This window comes from Mirounga leonina, unplaced genomic scaffold (genome assembly GCF_011800145.1).
Source record: "Mirounga leonina isolate KUSES-001 unplaced genomic scaffold, KU_Mleo_1.0 Mir_53, whole genome shotgun sequence".
Taxonomy (NCBI): domain Eukaryota; kingdom Metazoa; phylum Chordata; class Mammalia; order Carnivora; family Phocidae; genus Mirounga; species Mirounga leonina.
In genome coordinates, this window is record NW_023270807.1 from 33,692,851 (window position 1) to 33,711,956 (window position 19,106).

Here is a 19,106-nt window from a genome sequence, read left to right on the forward strand (position 1 = left end):
GCTTCTCACTTAGTCACTAGCTTATTTCTTTTGCCAGAATAACCCACATGAGCAAGTTTTCAAAGGTCATATCTGTGACTTTCATAGGGGAAGCAACATATTTTCATTGATTTCCATTTCAGTAGTGCTATTTTGACTGAAGCTTAAGCTGTACTTAACAGGTTCTTTGAATGGCCTAATTATGTCTCCATTAAAAAAAAAAAACAACAACAAATCTGGTCTTGAATATCCAAGTAAAAATCTTCTAAGATGTCAAGCTTCTACGAAAAGGCCTTGTTGGTCCACAGTGGGTTTGTTGATATTAACTGAGTCATTAATGAAATTGATGCCTAAAAATATACAAAAAAGCAAACAAGAGTGCTTATTATTTCTATTCTTTTTTTTAAAGATTTTATTTATTTATTTGTCGGAGAGAGAACACAAGCAGGGGGAGTGGCAGGCAGAGGGAGAGAGAGAAGCAGGCTCCCCGCTGAGCAGGGAGCTGGACGTGGGGCTCCATCCCAGGACCCTGGGATCATGACCTGAGCCAAAGGCAGACGCTTAACTGACTGAACCACCCAAGCACCCCTATTTCTATTCCTTATAAGAAGAACATATACTGGGTCTCCAGTGTGAAATAAAATAAATTTAGAACACTATACCTTTTATTATATATTGTTCAAGACCTTAATAAAATGTGGCTGGATACTTTCTAGTTAAAATTGTCCATGTTGCACATAATGGACACCTTGCTAACTACGGAATTATCCAGAATAAATAGAGGAATGAAAGTGCCCTGAATTGGAGTGTTTCTAAGTGTTAGACTTCAGTTAAAAAATAGGAAGTTCTCTTCATTAAAAAAGCCCAAATTATTGACATTAAGTATCAAAATGCAATTTGTGGTTTATGGGTACAATATTTCAGTGAATTCTGAATACTAAGTACTAACTTCCTTTCTTTAAGAAAATAACAAGGGCTATCCCCAAGACCAACTTTTGGAGGGATTCAGGGTATGATCAGCACTACTCAAAGCCAATAACAATTCAAAGAACTCTGATCCCGGAAAACAATTCCATACTATCAAATAACAACACCTAGCTTGTTAAGTAAGTGTAATAATCAATATAAAGAGCCTGGTACCAAGACCACAGCCAGTGCCCAATCAAAGATGGTGGCTACTGTTGGCAAAAACATTTCGTTATGGATGTTAGACGGAAGCACCTTTAAGACAAAAGGAACAAAAAGCTATATACCTCATGGCAGACTCACAGCTTAAGCACAGAAGGGGCTTGGGAATTGGGGGTTACAATGAAAAGATGTTCTGGGTTCTGAAGGGACGTTTGTGACAGCGGAAGTAGAAGAGGGTCAAGGGGAAGTAACTCGTGGCTGAGGCACTGGCAGCTACAGGCAAAGAGGATCTTCTGATTGTTAGGCAGAGCTCCATTGGATGTTATTTCCCATTACTATTTTCCTCCTTTTTGGTTGCTTTAGATTTATTCTGAAATAATTTAAGAACAAGTCTTCCTGGAGTTATTTCCTATTATTACCTCCTTCTTTCCTGTTACTGTTTTTCTCCTTTTGATTTGCTTTAGATCTATTCTGAAATAACTTGAGATCAGGTCTTCCCGAAGTAATATTGCCTGATAATGATCTGCTCTTGAAGGCCAGGTTGTTCTCTACTTCCTGCTATTTCTGTGATGGAGACAGTGTGATGGGGTGGCTTTTTTATTAAGAGGCATACAGCAGCAAACAGTATTCTTGAGTCAGCGTCTGAGTACAGCCCTCACCTGGGACCATGTGCTTGACATGATTACTTCAGGCAGGTAGAAGAATTTTGTATTAGCCAGTTAGTCCTAGAATTCAAAGCAAATAATTGAGAAGGCTCTATGGATGGTGTAGTATACAGTGCACTCAGCAGGTTGTACAGCCCATTATTAAACACCAAGCAAAAACTGAGACACACATACCCAAGCTGCTACCCACTGAAACATCTTAGCCGCTATGAGTATTTACAAGTCCTGTGCCAACCTGAATGGCACGGATGTATGAAATATATCAGTCATAAGCCTCTTTGGGGAAGCCTCTCCTAAGAAGTCTGTTCCATTAGTAATGTCCTCTCACACATGGCTCTGAATACTTTTGCTCAGTTTTAGTCCATAAACATTGAGCACATACTGCATGGAAAAGAACAGAAGAATGACAGTCAGGGAACTTGGCTTCCAGCCCTGTCGTTATGATTTAGCAGAGGTGTGGTATTCAGCAATCATTTACTATCTCTATAAAATAGAGAAAATAGCATTACCCAAACACAAAGTTGCTATGTGTAGTAAACGAGAATAGGATATGTAGGGCCTTTATCGGGCACTGGATAAATATAAGTCACTACTGTTGTTATGTATGTGACAACGAGCCTGGAAGAACAACAGAGAATGCTATTGCCCTGAGCTGCCTGCCACAGCAGCACCCACATTATGTGATGCCACCACCACAAGAGAGTCTGCTATCTGCACACCCAAAACCTTTCTCATCTCCTAGTTTATGGTGAACAAATTTCTGCACAGGGTCTAGACTACCCACTCTGAAACTAGGTGTTCAGGAAGTAGCCCAGAGATAAGAGAAGAGAAAGAAGATGAAGAGAAGAGAAAAGAGAAGAGAAGAGGGGAGGAGAGGAGAGGAGAGGAGAGGAGAAGAGAAGAGAAGAGAAGAGAAGAGGAGGAGAGGAGAAGAGAAGAGGAGAGGAGAAGAGAGGAGAGGAGAGGAGAAGAGAAGAAGAGGGGAGGAGAGGAGTGTGTAGGGGAAGAGATTATTGACAAACTGCTCATGTGAATCATCCTCCTTTGAAGGACCGTCTTATGGGGAAATTATACTGTGCTTTGGAAATCTATAAATAGTATGTTCTTAACTTGTTCACATGAATGAATTAGCTATAAACTAGTAGTCATAATTGTATTCTCAAAATTAGGCCAATAAACGTTTATTGATTTGTTACTTGAAGGGAAGAAGGATGGGTTTATATCTACTGGTCTGGAATTAATTCTGTTATTGAAGGAAAAAAAAAAAAACTACAATCTGACCATAGCATCTGCCATCCCCCAAAAAAAGAAAAGAAAGGAAGAGGAAAGAAAAATCAAGAAAGCTTGGGCCAGAATTTGCATTTGTTTTGCAGGATTATTCCTGAGGAAGACTTCTCAGTGACTAAACACAATAAGGGCCCACAGTCCACCTTTGCTACCACAATCACACGTTTATACCAACATTTGCAACCCAGATTTTTCAGAAAATGTCTTTTCTCGCCTGCGTGGCTGCAACTGAGTACATGCACTATGAGGGCAAAAATGTACCTGAACTGTTCCCATCTGCCAAATCAGCTTCAAGGAAATGGCCCGATGGGAGAGACAGCTCAAACTACCAGCGTTCCTGAGGCCGACCGAGGTGGAGCTGCAGGCTGAGGTGGGCCGTTCCCTCTCAGATCCCGATCCGTCTTGTCCGGCTACCACCTGACGATGCATCTGCCAGTTTCCACCTCCGGTCACAAAGCGAGGCGACGAATGGCATCCTCTCAGTCAATGAAACCAGTCGTCTCCCTTACAACTGCACTGGAAGAGATATTTGACATTTTTTTCATACATCTTTTAGTTTATAAGTAAATTCAAAACCTCACAGACTTTCCAAGGATCTTGTAAACACCATAGTCGAAAATCAGTAAGTAAGGATCAATAACCAATATGTAAGTACATGAGTAAATACATAAATACATTTTAAAGATTTAATCTGTTCAACCCATGTTAACCAGCATATCTCTTTTAAGCTCTGGAAGTAGGTCCAAAATGGAATTATGTCCAATATGGCAGATCTCCTCCAGCCTCCGAAGATCACACAGGCAGCCTCTCAAGTTTCTCTGAAACAAGCTGCTGTTCCAGGAGCTCCCCAAGAGCTGGTGTCTTTGGGCTTCTGTGTGAGCCCAAAGTGTGGCACAAGTGTGGGAGAATAAACCCCCCGAGGGCTTCTGCACTCAGCTCAGGTACAAAGGACCGGTTGATAATCGTTAGCAGGGCGTTCCAGGGGTTAGGAAAAGAAAAAAAGAAACATAATGTAGTTGCACTGTTCCGGGAGACACACCGGTATTTCAAGGACAGCTTGGCCTAAAAGTCCAGAAAAATCAATGAACATCTATGCAGACCTCACCTGAGGATGGTTTCATCGCAGGCAACCGGTCATTGCTTAGAAAGTCAGCGGCCGGATCAAGCTGATGGGTCAGTGTGAATTCGTAAAGAAGGCTCACATCGTTTTATTGTAAGTGCATCTTAGAAGTGTCAGTTTCGTCCCTGATACAACCCGTCTGTCCCCATCAGGGAGCCCAGTTGCCCCCCTTGCAGCTACAAAAAGTGACCTGCTCCCAGCGGGGATGAAATAAAAGTCCCGCTCCCCGGCATGGACTGAGACAAAACTGCTGCCCGGTTGCCAGATCCTTCTCAAGCCCAGCCCCGCAACGAAGGGCCTCTATGCTTCCAACCAAGCAACATCCTGAGAGACTGTGAAATCGGAGTGGAGGAAATGGTTGCACCTGAGCGAGGCTGCCAACCATTCCAGCCCCCTGCAGCCTCGGACACGGGGTCATCTCCCAGCCGGAACCCAGCCCAGAGAGAAGGTGGGCAGGGTCTTTGCCATCCCCCGAGGGGCTCCAGGGGGCCGCTCTCAGAGTTCACGGGGTTCTTTTCTCCCTGATAAAGCACACCTGTAAGAGGGAAGGCAACTCTAAATTCAGAATGAGAGAGAGCAGGCATTCTTCTCTACTCAGAATGAAAACACTGGGCACATCATCACTTTGCTGTGTCTCATTCTTTGGACTTAAAACCAGTGGTTTAAAAAAAAAAAAAAAAAAAAAACCACTCTCAGAGCCATGAGCCAAGGAGAATAACTCAAATGCACAGTAGTTCCCCCCTTATCCCTGGTTTTTCTTTCCACTGCTTCCGTTACCTGCGGTCAATCTGCACTCGGGAAGCAGATGGTCCTCCTCCTGACGTTTAGTCAGAAGGTCAATAGTAGCCTAAACACGACATCACCGTGCCTACCTCATTCATCTCACTTCATCGCTAGGCATTTTATCATCACAAGAAGGGTGAGTGCAGTATCATATTTCAAGAGAGACCACATTCACAGAACTTTTCTTACAGCATATTGTTATAATTATTCTTATTATTAGTTATTGTCATTGATCTCTTACTGTACTTAATTTATGTATTAAACTTTATCATAGGTATGTGTGTATAGGGAAAAAAAAACATAGTATATATAGGATTCAGTACTATCTGTAGCTTCAAGCATCCATTGGGGGGTCTTGGAATATATCCCTCATGGATAAGGGGGGACTACTGTATTATTAGAATGTAAAGTTTACCATGAAATGTACCATTATTGCTGTGATCAACCATGAAATATCTCCTTCCATTTATTATGATTAAACTGCTGTAAAAGGACTAAGCTATTTTGCAGAAAAATTATAAATTAAAATATTTCCCACATATTTAAGAATTAGGAATCTATAATAAAATTGAACCAAGGGGCGCCTGGGTGGCTCAGTTGGTTAAGCGACTGCCTTCGGCTCAGGTCATGATCCCGGAGTCCTGGGATCGAGTCCCGCATCGGGCTCCCGGCTCGGCGGGGAGCCTGCTTCTCCCTCTGACCCTATCCCCTCTCATGCTGTTTCTCTCTCTCTCTCTCTCAAATAAATAAATAAATAAAATCTTTAAAAAAAAAATTGAACCAGGAATATTTTTTCTGCAATCTCAAGGAATTCCTTGGAGAGCCTACCCCTCATACTGCTAGTGATGTGTGATTAAGTTGGCTACTAAGTTCTACTGCAAATTCCCTTTCTCCAACCTTGGATGAGCCTCCCCTGTTCTGTAGACCTCTTGTTGGTTTGTCCCTGACACCTTCTCACACTGTCACTGCCCCAAGCTCTAAGCCTTTCACTCCCCACAGCTGACCGCACTCTCTCCTTTACTGGAATTGAAGAGAGCCAACTCAGGCATTCCCAGCGCTGCCCTTCACTCATACTGTGTCCACATCTTTCCCCCATGGTAGAAGACACATCCTTCCAAACTGCCAAGGCTAACCCTTCCAACTGTACCCTTGATCCTATTTGCCTTCCTCCATGGTTGCCTTACCCTGTAATAAAGCTGCCACTCTTCCTCCCCACCTCAGTCTCACTCTCTCTGCAGACGTGCACAAATACATCCTAGAAAACCCGCCTTCAAGTCAGAGGTTTCTGGGAGCTCTGGCCCTATTTTTCTCACTCCATTTGTTGCCAATGTTCTTGAAAGGACTCTTCATTTATTTACTAAATATATATTGAGTTCCTCCTACTTTGTGGAAAGTATCATGCAAGATGTTAGAGAGATAACAAAGACACGGTTTCCCTTCTGGTAAAGGAAATAGGACCCCCTCCGCAAAGAAACATACAGAAATCTACCACTTATGGTAAGTTCTATTAAGAAACAAGGGGCTGAAATAGAAAGTAACTAGGGGTCCTATTGTAGACAGAGTGGGTAGGGAAGGCCACTTTGATGATGGAGTATTTTGGATAAGACTTGAAGAATGAGAAGGAACTCTGGGAAGGGTAGGGAGAAGAGCAGTTCTGGCTGAAGAAACAGGATATGCAAAGGCCCTGTGGCAGAAATAGTCTGGCCTATTTGAAGAGCTGAAAGGACATTGTGGTCAAAGTACAGTGAGCAAGGGTGAAATCAGGATGATCTTGGAGAGGTAGGTGGACACCAGGTCAGGTAGGCCACAGTTAGGATCTTAGAGTTTATTCTCAATTCAATGAATAGCTGTTGGAGGATTTTTAAAGGGAAGTAACAAAATAATTTCCCTCACAGGTGCAGGGGGAAGGAACTGGAGGGAATCAAGAGCCAAATCAGAGAAAGCAATTGAGAAATTGCTCCAGCAGCCTGGCCTGACACCATGGCAGGGAAGACAGCAAGCAGGGGATGATCTGGCAGTATCTTTGGGAGTTAGAACACATGGGACTTGATTGATTCAGGGAGGGAGTGAGGGAAAGAAGAGATGAGGATGACTGAGGCTTCTGACATGAGCAACTGGGTGGACGGTCGTGCCCTTGATTAGGAAGCGAGGGGATGCATTTGGGGGAGTGACAGGTTTGGAGAGAATAAGTTTTCTGTTTTAAACATGTTAAGTCTAAATGGCTGTGCGCCATCCAGATAGAAATATCAACTGCACATATGTGAATCTGGAGCTCAGAAGAATCTGGCCTGGAGGTGTGAATTTGGTGTGCACCATAAAAATGGTATTTAAATCCAGGAGAACACTTAAGATCACCTGGGAAGGGGGCGCCTGGCTGGTTCAGTCGGTTGAGCATCTGCCTTCAGCTCGGGTCATGATCCCAGGGTCCTGGGATCGAGTCCCATGTTGGGCTCCCTGCTCAGTGGGGAGTCTGCTTCTCCCTCTGCCCCTCCTCCCCCGCTCATGTTCTCTCTCTCTCTCTCTCAAATAAACATAATAAAACCTTTAAAAAAAATCACCTGGAAAAAGGAAAGAGGGGATGGAAGAGGAAAGAAAGTGAGAGAAGAATAAAAATTTTAAAAAGAGAGAACTCAGAACCAAACCTTAATAATCCAACAGTCGAAGGATGACTAGCATAGGAGGTGCTACACAAGAGGAGCCACAAAAGATACCAAGAGAAAACCCATGCAAGTGAGGAGAGAAGAAAGCTGGGGAGGGCTCAGCAGCTGAGTTGAAAGTTTCTGAAAGGTCTGGCATCATGGAGCATCGTCTCCTATTGTTTCTGCCTCTCAAATGTAACCCCGCTGTCCAAGGCCAGGTCGAAGGATAAAACCAAAGCAGCCACTTTCTTAGAAATCAGTGGCCATCGATCTCCATATCCAGTATCTTTTCTCAGTCCTCACTGTCCTTGTTTTCTATGAGACTGTGAGACTAGGGATCACCTGGTCCTTTATGAAACTCCCTTCTCTGTTGAGTTTCCATTTACATAACCCATTTCTAGTTCCGTTACTTTTTAAAACATTTATTCTTCTCTGACTTTCCTTTCCCTCCCATCCCTTCAGTGTCTGTTACCCAAGGTGTCCTTGGACCCCTTCTTTGCAGGCTTTTCAGTCTCATTTATTCATGGAGCCTCAACAATCATCCTGTGCCTGATTCCAAAACCCAAATCTCATGCTGAACCCAATTTCTCTTTCAAGACTTGAGCTCTCTATCTCAATTTCCTGCTCAATGTTTCTAGATCAGAGTCGTGCTAACATTTAAAAAGCACTTATTTGCAAAACCAAACTCTCTATCTTTGCTCCAAAATCTTCCATTTCCCATTATCGTATTTCTATTTATGGCACAACCATCTTCCCCTTGAAATGTTTAAGTTCTTGTTGACTTAGTCTCCCTTTTCATCCCAGACAATTAACAAATGCATTTCTATTGCACTTCCTAACACACCTCTTTACTTTGCACTCCCATACAGTCCCAGTTCACTTGCCCCATCATTGTGCTAGGTCATGCAGAACCTTGTGGGCCCTGGAGAGGAGCTGGGACTTTGTTCTAAGACACATGGGAAGATCCCAGAGCAGTGTGATCATGGCAGAGACATGATCCAAATATCGTTTTTCAAAGACACTCCCTGATCTAGCTATAGCATATCTAGCTAATCTCCTGTTCCACTAATCCTCTTCAGACCCACCATGCTCCAACCCAACTGAACAACTTATACTTTCTAGAACCTACCCTATTTGTCCTCACTGCTGTGCGGCTGGTCACCTCTTTTCCCTCCCTAGATCACCCTCTTCTTCATTTCTGCCTCTCAAAATATTGCTTCTCCTTCAAAGCCTAGGGATGCTGACATCTCCCTGATAAAGCCTCCTTGGCTCCCCCAAGAGGGTGATAATCAATCTGTTCTTTGAATCCCCATAGCAGATTATTTTTGCATCCATCATAATGCTTGTCTTGCCCTATTCTGTGTTTTAATGATTTGTGTGTGACGTGTCTCCCCTCTTACGCCGTAAATATCTTAGGACAAGAACTATGTACCTCTCATTTTTGTTCCACTACAAATCATAACACGTACCTTGCACACACTAGACCTCCAGGAAATGCCTGCCAAGGTAATAAATAGATAGCCTTAATTAACATAAATTATTGTTTTGGGTACTGATCCAGTCCTAAATCCATGATGCTATCATTTCTGTATCACTGATGGTTATCCACTTTTTAAAATAATCTTTCTTTGAATACACTTAGAAAAGATGGAAAATTGTGTTATAAGGAAGAAACAAGTATGTAGGTTATTCCCTTCCTTAAACAAAGAGAAGCTCTGTTATGCGTCACGGAAAATTAAAGCACAGTAATAAAATGTGCCAACGAGGCTTGTTGAATAATGATTTAGTGGAAACATGGCCTTGCCTCCTGTTCATAGGTCCTAACTTTCCTCTCAAGTACTTAAGCTGCATGTTCTATTTATTTTGTTTTTAGATTACATTGACAACGATTGGCTATGGAGACAAAACCCCCCTAACTTGGCTGGGAAGATTGCTTTCTGCAGGCTTTGCACTTCTTGGCATTTCTTTCTTTGCACTTCCTGCCGTGAGTATCTTTGCAAAAATAAAGCCATTTAAATTAGATCTTAGAGGTTTATTAGCATCAGCTTTCACAAATTGGAATGCCCAGGAACATATCTATATCACTTCCAAATATAATTGTATTGATATAATGTTGACCTTTCTATATACGTCTCATTGGAAAACTTATCAAATTTGGTCTTCCCTTGGAGATGCTCAACCTGGGAGTTTTATCCCTGCTAGGTCTTTATGACCAAAAAATAATTCAGATGGCATCACCTCTCAGTCAACGTGCTACTAATGCATTTAAAATATGTGTAAAGATTTAAAGATATCTTCTTTCTAAACCGACCTCTCCATTTTGGCTTATAACGTGTGCTGCTGAAGAGATGGATGTGACAAGTGGAATATTTACCTCTCCATTTGAGTGAAAAGCATATGACCTTAAAGGCTTTCTGTGTGTCAGATGATTTATTCTTTCTGTCATCGTCATTGATTTTTCCTCATGAACAGCTTCTGCATCTTATCAGAATGAAGAGCACATTTATCTTCTCCCAAGCTTCTGATTATTTTCCCAACAGATGAAGTTTGCTTTCTGATCATTTTATCTTCTTGTTTCTTCAAAGGCAGTTAGGTTGGTCAAAATATTACAGTTTGCCTCCATCCCCAAACTCTCACTTTTGTCCACTCCACCTCTTGTAGGGGAAAAGAGCCAACAAAAAGGAGCATGACAGTCATGGCAGCAGTCATGCTTAAGGGACAATAGCCTCACTCTTGCTCTGGACAGATGCTCAGTTGCGTCACAGCCTCTGCTGAGCAGAGACCCCAGAGCACCCTCCAAAGGAAGCCAAGGGACTAGGGATTTTCAGCACCCTGGCCTTTAGCTCACGGGGCTCCTGCTCTGCCCGGGACTGAGCGCCGAGGATACTCATGTCGTTCCCGTACTCGGAGCTCAACTCTGGATTGACCAGCTGCTTTGGCCCCAGACCATACAAGACCACAGACAAGACATGGAAAAGATTATGCATTCGCTTGAGCATTCGATCTTAGCTTGAATGTAAAGCCACGTGCTGCGTGGTTTTGTCACGCACTACCAACGTGACTGTGTTCGTTTGCTGGGGCTGCTGTAAAGGTATCACAGACTGGGTGGCTTTAACAACAGAAACCTGTTATCTCACAGTTCTGGAGTTGAGAAGTCCAAAATCGAGGGGAGGGCAGGGCTGGTTCCTTCTGAGGGCCATGCGAGAAGGTACTCTTACAGACTTCTTTCCTTGGCTCGTGGGTGACAGTCTTCGCCCTGTCTTCCCTCTGTGCCTGTCTATGTCCAAATCTCCTTTCATAAGGACACTGGGCATATTATATTAGGGCCCATCCTAATGACCTCCTTGTAACTTGATTACTTCTGTAAAGACCTGATCTCCAAGTGAGGTCACATTCTAAGGTACTGGGAATTAGGACTCCAACATATGAATTCCAGAGGGATGCAGTTCAGCCAATAACAGTAACCTTGGGTACATTTCCTCATCTGCATGAAAGAGGAAGAATTACGGCACCCAGAGAAATTTTGTGAAGGCCAGTGTGGTAATATAAGTCAAGTGCTTGTCATGAAGAAAACTTTCATGAAGTGCTTCTTCCATTTTCTGTATGAATCTAGATATATTGTTTCCTGTTGTGAAGTGACAAAATCAAGGAGAGTCAAAAAAAACATCTCACTTATCCACAATCAACTTATTTGGCAAGCTCAACAATCCAGAACAGAGCAGAGAGTCTTTCAATAATCAAATTCCCTACATAAAAATACTTTTAGAAACAATAAGATACATTCTTGGGCTTTTTTTTTTTTTAACCAAAATACCTGCTGTTTTTGTGTTAATGCTTATCCTGAGACCACATATAAAACAACCTCTGTGATCCAGTGAAAAGCTACAAACCGGGTTGGAGGCAACCTCTGGGCTATTAAAATCGACAGCCATGTGTGTGCTGTCCTCATGGGAGAGCCTCTTAAGACCTAATTCATAACCTGTTCTTAATTTAGAGAAAATTCTGATCAGCTGAGCTACATATTTCACAACTCTCTGAAGATTATAAACAGCAAAGGCAGAGAGGTAGGCTGATTGAACAAATATTGTAACAAGAAGAGATGGTGGAAGACTATCAACAAAGGAGGGGAAAAGCCTGTAAGGGGCAAGCCAACACAAGTGTTCCAAATGTGGAAGGACCCGGGGCCAGTTAGTGTTAGGGTCGACCCACCTCCGGAAGCGGGCTGCGTCCAGCACAGCCAAATACCAGTCCCCATGATGAACCTCTGGACTTTCACAGGAAGGTTAAATTGTGTCATTCCATTAAGTTAAAGGTCAGAGACAAAGCAGTCATGCTTGGAAACGTTTTCCAATAAAGCGATTACAATTTTCATATATGCAAATTAAATTAATATGTGTGGGAAATGTGAAAAACTTGCTTGCACAGAACAGAACATTCCCTAACAACGGCAAGAGAAGTTGACTTTACCACAGTGTCTTACTGCAACCTCACATTAGGTGCTGAGTTCTTATTTATTGAATGAAAGACTAAATGGTCCATATATACCATACCAGAAAGAAAAAGCAAGGTGGCTGGAGATGCCATTATGTCTTATGTACCCGCCTGCGACAGCGTTGTGTGATTAAGATTTAGGAGAGCACATTCTGCTGGGGAAGTTAGAGGTGAGTCGTGAGTCATCCCTGGCTTGGGGTTCCTCCCACCCAGGAAACCCAAGGACCAAGAAAGAGAAGAACCTTTCCTCACCTTTCTTCAAAGCAGAAGGACTCTCCTGAACATCACAGAGGCACGCAGGCCACCCTTCCCAAACTCCACGGGGAGGTCACTTTCCTTGAGGCCCACAATATCCCAGAACTAATGAGCAGGCAGAGGTACTCTGCTCCTCAGCATCGTCCTCAGGCACAGGCCTCTCTCCTCTCTCGGATGCTCCCTTCCTTCCTTCTAAGAGCATCATTCAGTCGAGCCTGTCTGCCTGTGTGAGATGCACAGTGGGTCCTTAAATCTAGGAGGTAAAAAGGGATAAATATTTAAAATATTTACCAAAACATATTTTCTCTGCACTTACTGTTTATGTAGCACTTCTCAACATAGCACTAAAACGTAAAACCTAAAGATTTAAGTCACTTGATCTTAGATGATGAATTAAAACAAAACTCAATTTCTGAGAATTTTCATCATATTGATGTTGATATTTGAAGGGACCGCACATGGATTATATACATCTGTATCATATATATCTCTCATAAGTTAAATATATAAAACATGATGGACTTTATTTTAGCAGACTTCTCATTAGGTTCACTGAGCTGTGTACTTAAGAGGTAGAAGAAAATTGGAATGGAGCCATACTGAGACAATGAGCAGAGCTGGTTTAATAACTTTTGTAATGTACAGTCTGGCGCAAGAGATATGTAGTAAACATTTGCCAACTACTAATATATGTTTCTAAGTAATGCCAGTGTGATTTTTAGCACATTTTAGTTTGTTTGGCAAATACTGAGTTCATGCTATGTAGGGCCTGTCTTTATTTTCCAAAAGGGATCTAACTCTAAACCTCATTTTCACATAATAAGTGCCCTAAAATGGTAGCTATTGCTGTTAATTTAATGTCTACAAAATCTGAATTATGCTCCATGAGTAGATTACATACACTATGCATGTAATGTACATACACACAATACATACAACAAATATGTCATATAAACTCTAATGTTTTATATTCTTTTACATGTTTATACTTCATGAAAAATAACATTAAAAGGAAAATAAATCTTCCCTGCTTTCAAATAGCAGGAAAAAAATTAGGAGTTATAAATGACTGGAGTTGGAAAACTATTTTTATAACCTCTAGTTGGAGGGAAGTGTTGTTTAAATCGACAAACAAGATCATACAGACCGGGTTTCTATGTTTGCACGAAGTTTGGTTGATGTAGCCTCAACCTAATGAAGATCTCAGACGGCATGAGACAATGACAGAAAAAGACAGATGGAAAACAGAACCTATGATGTAATTTCTAATTTCACAGTACAGTCATTCATCCTAATTAATATGGAGTCGATTTTGCTCATTAATAGCAAACAGTATTATCATATAACTGTATTTTAAACATAATTGCATTACTGATTATCTGGTTATTGTCATGGATATGCTCAGAATTGTGACATCTAAGATAAGAAGGAAGGTTAAAGGTGACCTAGAGTCCAAAAGTATCTTCCCCAAGTTGTCATCCAGCCGAGACTTCACACCTCCTATGTGAGAACCCCACCACCTGCCACAGTAGCCTAGACCATCTTTGAGCTACTGTAAAAACATTAAAAAAAAAGAGAAACAGTCATTCCCTATCTATAGCAAATACTGACTCAGTGCTTATGAAACATCCATCTCTAGCCTAAGGGTTAGACTCCTTGACGTTTAATAAAAAGGTAATAATTTATAGCTAGCAAGTAAAATCCACAGACTTGAAAGCAGGGGAGCTCCATGTCCTGTGCCAATAAAGTGGAGACTTATGGACAAAGCCCAGAGACTGAATGCAGCAAGCTCCAAAAGCCAACCTAAGGCTGAAACAGAGTATCTTGATTCCACGGCTATAAGACCAAAACAAACTGAAAAGAAGGAGGCATTTCAAAGAGCCAGGATTTTGGCAGATCAAAATGATAAGCAGAAGGAAGCAAACCAGCCAAAGTACTAAAATAAACAAAGGAGAAACAGCTCGTTTTACTAAGCCCAAAATCTCAATAGGTGAGCTAAAACCAAAAAGGTAAGGAATGCTAAAAGTATGAGATTAAAACTCAGGGAAGTAGGAATGTGCTTTGCAATAACCCATGCTCTTGTCTTTATTATATAAACAGGTAAAATGGAAAACTTTCTATCTTCAAAATTGAGTGTCTGGATAGCTGTCTCCCCCCACCCTTTTCACTTTACTTTGGTAGGTGTAGAAATGTAGCATCATGGAGCATTAAGCTGCCCCCACCATTTCAAGAATGGAAAATATAAAATTTCAGAGTATCATCAAAGTGCTAGGAAAACTCCCATGTCCACAGTAGCAAGATGTTAACTGTCCCAAATTTTAAACCCAACTCTGTCCAAACGAGAATTCCTATCCTCTAAATTCCATCATGCCCCCTAATTCCAAAAGGATACAACCATTTACTCTAACTCAAACATAAAGAAGTGTCGCGGAGAAGGCCACACACAAAAAAAACACCATTTTTCAAAATTGCGATTTTTATTTATAATTGTGGGGCCTCTTACCACACTATAAAAAATCATAAATGGCATTGTCTGGCTGATTTACTCAAGAACAAAAGTTGTTACCTTTCTTGACAGGCTTGCCTCAGAACTTGCCATTGCCAGTGGTGTTATAACAGACGTAAATAGTATTTGTTTTAATAAGTAATATGTTTGCCAGCAGGTTGCACAGTGTTTGTCTTCTCTCAGACTCATTTTAGAGGGGTTTTTTTAATAGTTGTCTTACTTAATAGTCTTTTTGAAAAAAATTTTAAGTACAATTTTTGTATTTTGTTCCAGGGCATTCTTGGCTCAGGTTTTGCATTAAAAGTACAAGAACAGCACCGCCAGAAACACTTCGAGAAAAGAAGGAACCCAGCTGCCAACCTCATTCAGGTAAATGTCAATGTAATAGGTTGATGGCAACATCTGTCTCTCTGTGAGTGCTTGCTGGGTCATTTTCCAGTCTTTGTGCTTCGCTGCCTGGGAGAGCTACTGATTTGTTTTGTTCGTAAAAATGAAATTGGAGGGCGCCTGGGTGGCTCAGTTAGTAAAGCGACTGCCTTCGGCTCAGGTCATGATCCTGGAGTCCTGGGATCGAGTCCCGCATCGGGCTCCCTGCTCAGTGGGGTCTGCTTCTCCCTCTGACCCTCCTCCCTCTCGTGCTCTCTGTCTCTCATTCTCTCTCGCAAATAAATAAATAAAATCTTAAAAAAAAATGAAATTGGAACTTAATGTACAGTCTTGGATTTGGGTAGACGATCCCTCCTCCCCACAAAGAGAAAAATATGTATTTTCAATAAATGGCCCATGCGTTGCTCAGATTTATTAACCATGCCAGCAAGAACATGCGGAGGTTAGCAGTTGTGTCGGTCCTGGAATGACCTAATGTATCTTACGGATGACTTGATGAAACATAATTGATCATTAAGTGATGGAGCAGAACATGGCATTGTTCCCTGCATTGTGATTACTTTCTCCAGGCAGATGTATGCCACTGCTCTGAAGAACAGCATATTTGTTTAGGATGTCAAGGTTTACTGCCCATGGGATTGCTTTTAATGCCACCTAGAGCAATAACTTGAAATAGTTCATCCTATTTTAAGAGCTGGTGGGATTGTGGAATATGTCAACGTTTGAGAATATGAAATAATAAGCATATTATTTGAAACTTACCTCATAATGTAAGGCTGTTTAATGTTTCATTTTCTTTTCAATAACTCTGGGTTTGCTTCAGCATTAGAAAGGAATGCTTCTCCTATTGCCATCTATATCTTTTGAGAATAGAACCATCCTAAAACCGGGGTGCTTAAGAATCACAAAGTATATTCTTCTCTAAATCCATGCCGTGAAGCTGGTATTTAATTATGGAGACAATGATTATACAATCTGAGATTTCTTCCCTTCCTGCCAAACAGTGGGGGACGCAGACCTTCTAAACTGTTGGGGTTTGGAGTGGCGATCTGAGATGCTAGGAGATTTGTCTTCATGATGTAGTTACAAGCACACTGTTTTAATTTAGATTGTAGGTTTAAGTGGGTGCATTGGCGAGGGGCAACCACTGCACAACCCTACCTTTAGCCTTTGTCTGCAGCTGTAATATGCAGGACCTCCAACAGAAATGGATCAGGGGAAAGAAGCAGGTGAGGGCAGTTCAGTTATATCATGAAGGACATCGTTTTGTATCTAATGACTAAACAAGTATTAATTTTTAAATCAAACTACTCTACAACTACTGACAGACCATTGGGCATGACTTCTAATGCAAACCATCTCTATTTTTTTAATGCTTAGGTTTTAAAAGAGCATTAAAGAGAAATGTTGTTCTCTAAAACAAAAAGATTCCTAAGTAGTAGAAGCTGAAGATTTGAAGCCAAATGATAATCCCCATAATGGAAAGAGGTGTCACCCACTTTAGTATGCACACAAAACACCTGAGGCCCAGAGCTGTTAACCTTTCCTCCTTTGGTGCTTCTTAACCCTTATGAAGTGTTGCCACACTTTCAATGAATTTTTCATCTTACTATTTTTATCTTTTAATATCTCTCCTTCTCATCTTTTAATTCTAGAACAGTGTTTTCCAACTTGGCGAGTGCAGAAGCTATTCTATGGGTTCCTTACATCTGTCCGGGGCACCAAGCCCTGTCTATATATGGAACCATCATGTATCTTACCCATGTCGGGACTCCTCGCTCTCAGGAGAATGGAGATATTGTTATCACAAATAAAGTTCAAATGTATTTAAAATCCTTATTAAATTATTTCTTAGCTTTTCTATTTATATTTTCTCAATCAACACATACTCAAAATATAACCACTTTTAGGTACAGATCCTTGATACTTCTGGATATTAAAAGGGGGCTCTATATAAAAAAAAATTTTTAGAATATCAACTGTTCTGTTAGAAAGTGAGCCCTTTGAGGCATTTCTCATGCACATATCCCTTGTGATGATATGGAATTCTGCTGCCCAGTACAGTTGCCAATAGCTACATGTGGCTATTTAAGCTTATAAATTCAATTCCTCAATGGCACTAGCCATATCTCAAGAGGTCAGTAGCAATGTGGTGGATACTGGCTACCATATTGTACAAGACGGATATACAGAATATTGGAGGAACTTCCCTGATCTAACTTATCAACCACTAAATTGTGCAAAAACAATTTCCAATTGAACTTGAAAACAGACTGCAACTCTTGTAGCAAATCACTGGAGCAGAGGTATTTATAAGTCCACAGCTCAAGCCAGACAAGGCCTTCCTTTCAGATAACCCATAAAGAGTGAGAGGCTGACCAAACTGTTGTGCTTAGAGATCTAGAATTTCATTTTATGGAACTGGATTATGTAACATATACTGTGATCAATAATTAAACTTGTGCAAGTAAGAAGCTTTTACACAGCAAAGGAAACCATCAACAAAATGAAAAAGCAGCGTACTTAAAATGAGAGAAGATATTTACAAATGATATATCCAATAAGGACGTAATATCCAAAATATATAAAGAACTTACACAACTCAACACCAAAAAAAACCCAAACAGTCCTCTTTAAAAATCAGCAGAGGACCTGAATAGACGGTTTTCCAAAGAAGACACACAGATGGCCAACAGACACATGAAAAGATGCTCAACATCACTCATCATCATTGGAATGCAAACCAAAACCACGATGAGATATCCCCTCACACCTGTCAGGATGGCTAAAATCAAAAAGACAAGAAATAACAAGTGTTGGCGAGAATGTGGAGAAAAAGGAACCCTTGTGCACTGTTGATGGGCATGTAAAGTGGTGCAGCCATTGTGGAAGACAGTATGGAGTTTCCTCAAAAATTTAAAAATGGGAATAACATGTGATCCAGTAATTCCACTACTGGGTATTTACCCAAAGAAAATAAAAACACTAATTTGAAAAGATATATGCATCCCTGTGTTTACTGCAGCATTATTTACAATAGCCAAGATATGAAAGCAACCCAAGTGTCCATCAATAGATGAATGGATGAAGAATATGTGGTATACTTATACAATGGAATATTACTCACCCATAAAAAAAAGAGTGAGATCTTGCTGTTTGTGACAACAAGGATGGACCTAGAAGGTATTATGCTAAGTGAAATAAGTCAGACAAAGACAATACCATATGATTTCACTTATATGTAGAATCTAAAAAATAAAACAAATAAACAAAAAACAGGAACAGACCCATAAGAGAACAAACTGATGATTGCCGTAGGGGAGGGGCATAAGAAACTGGGTAAAATGGGTAAAGGGGAGTGAGAGGTACAGGCTTCCAGTTATGGAATGAATAAGTCATGGGGATGAAAGGTACAGCATGGGGAATATAGTCAATGGTATTGTAATAGCATTATATGGTGACAGATGGAAGCTGCACTTGTGGTGAGCACAACAATAACATATAGAATTGTCAAATCACTATGCTGTACACCTGAAACTAATGTAACAGTGTGTGTCGTCAATGCTTCAATAAAAAATAATAATTAAACTCATGCAGACGTAGGTAATATTTGTGAAATTATTAATTTTCTTTTACTTAAAACTCCAGCTTATGTGTTATGCTGAACAAAAAAATAGTATAAAATGAATGGCTTAAAATGCTCAAGAATACCTTTAAAATCTAATCACAATTTCATTAATCAAAGTAGAATCGACAAATTTAAAAGGCAACTGTTCTCCCCCCATCCAAATGCAATTGATTTTTTACTAGACATAGGAATAATAATATAATTATTAAATGTTTTCGTTGTTCTTCCTTGCTGTAAT

General features: G+C 40.9%; 1 protein-coding gene across 4 annotated transcripts in view; it reads left to right on the forward strand.

The window, feature by feature from the left end:
* Window positions 1-19,106, forward strand: part of KCNQ5 (potassium voltage-gated channel subfamily Q member 5) — a 509,304-nt gene that overhangs the window by 408,102 nt on the left and 82,096 nt on the right. For all 4 annotated transcript variants that reach the window (XM_034991524.1, XM_034991525.1, XM_034991526.1 and 1 more), the window contains exons 6-7: window positions 9,475-9,585; window positions 15,127-15,222. In XM_034991524.1, the coding sequence (XP_034847415.1) occupies window positions 9,475-9,585; window positions 15,127-15,222 (207 nt within the window). The remainder of the gene's footprint in view (window positions 1-9,474; window positions 9,586-15,126; window positions 15,223-19,106) is intronic.